This window comes from Salmo trutta, chromosome 31 (genome assembly GCF_901001165.1).
Source record: "Salmo trutta chromosome 31, fSalTru1.1, whole genome shotgun sequence".
Classification (NCBI taxonomy): domain Eukaryota; kingdom Metazoa; phylum Chordata; class Actinopteri; order Salmoniformes; family Salmonidae; genus Salmo; species Salmo trutta.
The window spans coordinates 42,448,070-42,455,834 of NC_042987.1; the positions used below are offsets into that span (position 1 = coordinate 42,448,070).

General features: G+C 48.1%; 1 protein-coding gene across 1 annotated transcript; it reads left to right on the forward strand.

Moving 5' to 3' along the window:
• Positions 1-360: 360 nt before the first annotated feature.
• Positions 361-3,326, forward strand: LOC115169226 (ubiquitin carboxyl-terminal hydrolase 33-like). The gene is made up of 3 exons (XM_029724699.1): positions 361-462; positions 2,224-2,332; positions 3,251-3,326. The coding sequence occupies exons 1-3, from the start codon at positions 361-363 to the stop codon at positions 3,322-3,324; spliced, it is 285 nt and encodes a 94-aa protein (XP_029580559.1). The 3' UTR covers positions 3,325-3,326.
• The last annotated feature ends 4,439 nt before the right edge of the window (positions 3,327-7,765 follow it).

Below are 7,765 nucleotides of genomic sequence, written 5' to 3' on the forward strand. Positions count from 1 at the left end.
GTAAAAATATGTCGTTCTGCCCCTGAACAAGTCAGTTAACTCACTCATCCCGTTCAGTCCTGACAGATTCTCTGTCTACGCACTGAAGCTCTGCTCCTTAGGGTGGTGTTGGCATCCTAGCCCCTCTCTACCAACACTAATGCAGAGACATGAATAATGTACCTGTCTGGTCCTGTCTGTCCTGTCCGTGCTGTCATCAACAACATAATAACACTGTATTTGTTTTTTTGCTTATACCACTTTTATATATTTTATTACACCTTATAAACATCTAGAAACATGAACATGTTTCTAACCCCTCTATAACAGGAGACAGGCCACAACCTGACGTGAACCTGACCACTCTGAGGGTGTGGTGTTATGCCTGTGGGAAAGAGGTGTTCCTGGAGCGTAACCTGGGCCCTCACCTGCCCTGTCCCCAGCACCAAGACCCTCACATCACCTCTCACCAACAACACACAGGTATGTTACGCTCTGAAACCAACGTTGATTGGTTGGTTGGTTGGTTGATTGGTTGTTGGTATGCTGGTTGGTTGGTATGCTGGTTGGTATGCTGGTTGGTTGGTTGGTTGGTATGCTGGTTGGTTGGTTGGTATGCTGGTTGGTTGGTTGGTATGCTGGTTGGTTGGTATGCTGGTTGGTTGGTTGGTTGGTATGCTGGTTGGTTGGTTGGTTGGTTGGTATGCTGGTTGGTTGGTTGGTTGGTATGCTGGTTGGTTGGTATGCTGGTTGGTTGGTATGCTGGTTGGTTGGTATGCTGGTTGGTTGGTATGCTGGTTGGTTGGTTGGTATGCTGGTTGGTTGGTATGCTGGTTGGTTGGTTGGTTGGTTGGTATGCTGGTTGGTTGGTATGTTGGTTGGTATGCTGGTTGGTATGCTGGTTGGTTGGTATGCTGATTGGTATGCTGGTTGGTATGCTGGTTGGTTGGTATGCTGATTGGTATGCTGGTTGGTTGGTTGGTTGGTTGGTTGGTATGCTGGTTGGTTGGTTGGTATGCTGGTTGGTTGGTATGCTGGTTGGTATGCTGATTGGTTGGTTGGTATGTATGCTGATTGGTTGGTAGGTATGTATGCTGATTGGTTGGTTGGTATGCTGATTGGTTGGTTGGTATGCTGATTGGTTGGTTGGTATGCTGATTGGTTGGTTGGTATGCTGATTGGTTGGTTGGTATGCTGATTGGTTGGTTGGTATGCTGGTTGGTTGGTTGGTTGGTATGCTGGTTGGTATGTTGGTTGGTTGGTATGCTGGTTGGTATGTTGGTTGGTTGGTTTGTTGGTTGGTATTTTGGTTGGTATGTTGGTTGGTATGCTGGTTGGTATGCTGGTTGGTTGGTATGTTGGTTGGTATGCTGGTTGGTTGGTATGTTGGTTGGTATGTTGGTTGGTATGTTGGTTGGTATGTTGGTTGGTATGTTGGTTGGTATGTTGGTTGGTATGTTGGTTGGTATGCTGGTTGGTATGCTGGTTGGTTGGTTGGTATGTTGGTTGGTTGGTTGGTATGCTGATTGGTATGTATGTTGGTTGGTATGCTGGTTGGTTGGTTGGTTGGTATGCTGGTTGGTTGGTTGGTATGCTGGTTGGTTGGTTGGTTGGTATGCTGATTGATTGGTTGGTTGGTTGGTATGCTGGTTGGTTGGTTGGTAGGTATGTTGGTTGGTTGGTTGGTATGCTGGTTGGTTGGTTTGTTGGTTGGTTGGTATGCTGGTTGGTTGGTATGCTGGTTGGTTGGTATGCTGATTGGTTGGTTGGTCGATTTATTTATTGGTCGATTGATTGATTGATCCCTGAATTCATTGAGTGATTGATACCTAGAAAGATTGATTCCGAGGTTTATTTGATAACTGATTGATACCTGAATTGATTGATAGATTGACTGATACCTTGATTGGTTGATTGCTTGGTTGACTAATTAATGACTGAATCACTAATGAAGTTCCCTCATTATAAAAAAACGTTGTCTATAGCTGAAGCCACAACCCCCCCCCCTGACCAAATCAACCTAGAACATGAACACTGTACAGATTCAATCATATGGTTAATGATTATTTCACATCACTTTGAGACCATGTTTTAAAGTCCATAATCATTCAGTTATGTAACGTTGTTTTCTGTCTTTATGTAAAATGCTGTCCAATCAGTTGATTCCACTGTCATCTCCTCACGTTGCTGATAGGTCACTGTGTTTAGATGCTTATGGTTTTAATTGGGTCTTCTGTCCCCCAGGAGGGTAGCAGGGTGCTGGGCCGCTCCACCTCTCTGAGACTGCCCCCTACTGGTGGCTGTGAAGACCTGGGCATGGAGACAGAGGAGGAGGAGGAGCTCCGCCCCAGAGGTAGTAGCATTATCCGTAGAGCATCATGTTAGGGGCCCTGTGTTTACGCATGTGACATGCCTGGATTTTTACCTTTAAAAAAAAAATATATATATATATATTTAAAGCTGCAATATGTCAATTTTAGGCGACCCTGACCAAATTAACATAGAAATGTGTGTTATAGATCTGTCATTCTCATTGAAAGCAAGTCTAAGAAGCGGTAGATCTGTTCTGTGTGCTATTTCTATGCTTCCCGTTCTTAAGTTTCATTTCGAGTCTTATCTTTATCTTTTTTTTACACCAGCTTCAAACAGCTAAAAATACATTTTCCAGAATCAAAAATATTGTATTTCTCAACGGTTTAGATGATACAATGATTCTTTACACTATACTTGCTTCTTTTTTTTGTCACATAAACTGAAATTAGTTAAACTATTAGAATTTTAACCAGGAATGATGTCTGCATGTGCAGCTTTAAAGCGTTTTCATTAAACTGTCCAGCAGCATCTTTATTTCAATCAATCAAATGTATTTATAAAGCCCTTTTTTTACATCAGCTGATGTCACAAAGTGCTGTATAGACACCCAGCCTAAAAAAATAAACAAACAGCAAGCAATGCAGGTATAGAAGCACATTTCTGACCAGGGCTTAAAATACAGGATCACTGTTAAACTGACTGAGCGCCTCTGGACCATAGTTCCCAAGTCTCTCAGCTGATCTCCTCCACCTAGTGCCAAATCAAACTCCTACTAGTTGAACATTGACTATAATGAATCGGGGCTAGTAGCTGTCAAGGTGACGGGTGGCATTCAGGATAGGTGTGTGTGTGTGTGTCTCAGGATAGATGTGTGTGTGTGTGTGTGTGTGTGTGTGTGTGTGTGTCAGGATAGATGTGTGTGTGTCTCAGGATAGATGTGTGTATCTCTCTCCACTAGGTCTGACGGGACTGAAGAACATAGGAAACACCTGCTTTATGAACGCAGCCCTGCAGGCCCTCTCTAACTGGTGAGAACCTATACCTAACCCATATCTGACCTTTCACCCTGACCCCAGCCCTCTCTAACTGGTGAGAACCTATACCAAACCCATATCTGACCTTTCACCCTGACCCCAGCCCTACAGGCCCTCTCTAACTGGTGAGAACCTATACCAAACCCATATCTAACCTTTCACCCTGACCCCAGCCCTGCAGGCCCTCTCTAACTGGTGAGAATCTATACCAAACCCGTATCTAACCTTTCACCCTGACCCCAGCCCTGCAGGCCCTCTCTAACTGGTGAGAACCGATACCAAACCCGTATCTAACCTTTCACCCTGACCCCAGCCCTGCAGGCCCTCTCTAACTGGTGAGAACCGATACCAAACCCATATCTAACCTTTCACCCTGACCCCAGCCCTGCAGGCCCTCTCTAACTGGTGAGAACCTATACCAAACCCATATCTGACCTTTCACCCTGACCCCAGTCCTGCAGGCCCTCTCTAACTGGTGAGAACCTATACCAAACCCGTATCTAACCTTTCACCCTGACCCCAGTCCTGCAGGCCCTCTCTAACTGGTGAGAACCTATACCAAACCCATATCTGACCTTTCACCCTGACCCCAGCCCTGCAGGCCCTCTCTAACTGGTGAGAACCTATACCAAACCCGTATCTAACCTTTCACCCTGACCCCAGCCCTGCAGGCCCTCTCTAACTGGTGAGAACCTATACCAAACCCATATCTAACCTTTCACCCTGACCCCAGCCCTGCAGGCCCTCTCTAACTGGTGAGAACCTATAGCAAACCCATATCTGACCTTTCACCCTGACCCCAGCCCTCTCGAACTGGTGAGAACCTATACCAAACCCGTATCTAACCTTTCACCCTGACCCCAGCCCTGCAGGCCCTCTCTAACTGGTGAGAACCTATACCAAACCCATATCTAACCTTTCACCCTGACCCCAGCCCTGCAGGCCCTCTCTAACTGGTGAGAACCTATACCAAACCCATATCTAACCTTTCACCCTGACCCCAGCCCTGCAGGCCCTCTCTAACTGGTGAGAACCTATACCAAACCCATATCTAACCTTTCACCCTGACCCCAGCCCTGCAGGCCCTCTCTAACTGGTGAGAACCTATACCAAACCCATATCTGACCTTTCACCCTGACCCCAGCCCTCTCTAACTGGTGAGAACCTATACCAAACCCATATCTGACCTTTCACCCTGACCCCAGCCCTACAGGCCCTCTCTAACTGGTGAGAACCTATACCAAACCCATATCTAACCTTTCACCCTGACCCCAGCCCTGCAGGCCCTCTCTAACTGGTGAGAATCTATACCAAACCCGTATATAACCTTTCACCCTGACCCCAGCCCTGCAGGCCCTCTCTAACTGGTGAGAACCGATACCAAACCCGTATCTAACCTTTCACCCTGACCCCAGCCCTGCAGGCCCTCTCTAACTGGTGAGAACCGATACCAAACCCATATCTAACCTTTCACCCTGACCCCAGCCCTGCAGGCCCTCTCTAACTGGTGAGAACCTATACCAAACCCATATCTGACCTTTCACCCTGACCCCAGTCCTGCAGGCCCTCTCTAACTGGTGAGAACCTATACCAAACCCGTATCTAACCTTTCACCCTGACCCCAGTCCTGCAGGCCCTCTCTAACTGGTGAGAACCTATACCAAACCCATATCTGACCTTTCACCCTGACCCCAGCCCTGCAGGCCCTCTCTACACTGGTGAGAACCTATACCAAACCCGTATCTAACCTTTCACCCTGACCCCAGCCCTGCAGGCCCTCTCTAACTGGTGAGAACCTATACCAAACCCATATCTGACCTTCACCCTGACCCCAGCCCTGCAGGCCCTCTCTAACTGGTGAGAACCTATAGCAAACCCATATCTGACCTTTCACCCTGACCCCAGCCCTCTCGAACTGGTGAGAACCTATACCAAACCCGTATCTAACCTTTCACCCTGACCCCAGCCCTGCAGGCCCTCTCTAACTGGTGAGAACCTATACCAAACCCATATCTAACCTTTCACCCTGACCCCCAGCCCTGCAGGCCCTCTCTAACTGGTGAGAACCTATACCAAACCCATATCTAACCTTTCACCCTGACCCCAGCCCTGCAGGCCCTCTCTAACTGGTGAGAACCTATACCAAACCCATATCTAACCTTTCAACCCTGACCCCCAGCCCTGCAGGCCCTCTCTAACTGGTGAGAACCTATACCAAACCCGTATCTAACCTTTCACCCTGACCCCAGCCCTGCAGGCCCTCTCTAACTGGTGAGAACCTATACCAAACCCGTATCTGACCTTTCACCCTGACCCCAGCCCTCTCTAACTGGTGAGAACCTATACCAAACCCATATCTAACCTTTCAACCCTGACCCCAGCCCTGCAGGCCCCTCTCTAACTGGTGAGAACCTATACCAAACCCATATCTGACCTTTCACCCTGACCCCAGCCCTGCAGGCCCTCTCTAAACTGGTGAGAACCTATACCAAACCCATATCTAACCTTTCACCCTGACCCCAGCCCCTGCAGGCCCTCTCTAACTGGTGAGAACCTATACCAAAACCCATATCTAACCTTTCACCCTGACCCCAGCCCTGCAGGCCCTCTCTAACTGGTGAGAACCTATACCAAACCCATATCTAAACCTTTCACCCTGACCCCAGCCTGCAGGCACTCTCTAACTGGTGAGAACCTATACCAACCCATATCTAACCTTTCACCCTGACCCCAGCCCTGCAGGCCCTCTCTAACTGGTGAGAACCTATACCAAACCCATATCTAACCTTTCACCCTGACCCCAGCCCTGCAGGCCCTCCTCTAACTGGTGAGAACCTATACCAAACCCATATCTAACCTTTCAACCCTGACCCCAGCCCTGCAGGCCCTCTCTAACTGGTGAGAACCTATACCAAACCCATATCTAACCTTTCACCCTGACCCCAGCCCCGCAGGCCCTCTAACTGGTGAGAACCTATACCAAACCCATATCTAACCTTTCACCCTGACCCCAGCCCTGCAGGCCCTCTCTAACTGGTGAGAACCTATACCAAACCCTATCTAACCTTTATCACCCTGACCCAGCCCTGCAGGCCCTCTCTAACTGGTGAGAAACCTATCCCAAACCCATATCCTAACCTTCACCCTGACCCCCAGCCCTGCAGGCCCTCTCCTAACTGGTGAGAAACCTATACCAAACCCGTATCTGACCTTTCACCCTGCCCCAGCCCTCTCTAACGGTGAGAACCGATCCCAAACCCATATCTGACCTTCATCACCCTGACCCCAGCCCTCTCTAACTGGTGAGAACCGATACCAAACCCATATCTTACCTTTCACCCTGACCCCAGCCCTGCAGGCCCTCTCTAACTGGTGAGAACCTATACCAAACCCATATCTAACCTTTCACCCTGACCCCAGCCCTGCAGGCCCTCTCTAACTGGTGAGAACCTATACCAAACCCGTATCTGACCTTTCACCCTGACCCCAGCCCTCTCTAACTGGTGAGAACCGATCCCAAACCCATATCTGACCTTTCACCCTGACCCCAGCCCTCTCTAACTGGTGAGAACCGATACCAAACCCATATCTTACCTTTCACCCTGACCCCAGCCCTGCAGGCCCTCTCTAACTGGTGAGAACCTATACCAAACCCTGACCCCAGTCCTGCAGGCCCTCTCTAACTGGTGAGACCTGGTTAGAGGCCCTCCAGCCCATTAAATGGAGAGGGAGAGACAAACAAAGAAAGAGGTGAAATGGGTTCACACTCATGGAATGTTGCATAAAGCTTTTACTTCATTATTCAGTGTTTTACTGCATCAGGGATCGTGTACACAGACGTATCGGGCTTTACCAGCCTTCAGAGTGTAGGTACAATTTACTTTAATTCAAAACAGCATTTATAAAGAACAACAGACGAGCAGCAGGTGCTTCTAATCAGGGTTAGAAGCAACCCGACACCTGTCCTGATGAAGCCCCAAAATTTGAACAGAGGCCAGTTGCTTAACGAATCCCAGCAATACCAATAAACTGTTTTCTGTAAACTATTTAGTTACTTTCAATGATGGCCGTAATAGCATCAAATCTATTGGCTGTTATATTTAGTGTTTTTGCTGCCAAACAAATATGTTGTGTTTTGGCAGAGTTGCAAAGAAAAAGCCATATCTCAGACTGGCCAATAAAAAGAAAAGATTAATATGGGCAAAAGAACACAGACACAGAACAGAGGAACTCTGCCTAGAAGGCCAGCATCCCGGAGTCGCCTCTTCACTGTTGACGTTGAGACTGGTGTTTTGCGGGTATTATTTAATGAAGCTGCCAGTTGAGGACTTGTGAGGCATCTGTTTCTCAAACTAGACACTCTAATGTACTTGTCCTCTTGCTCAGTTGTGCACCGGGGCCTCCCACTCCTCTTTCTATTCTGGTTAGAGCCAGTTTGC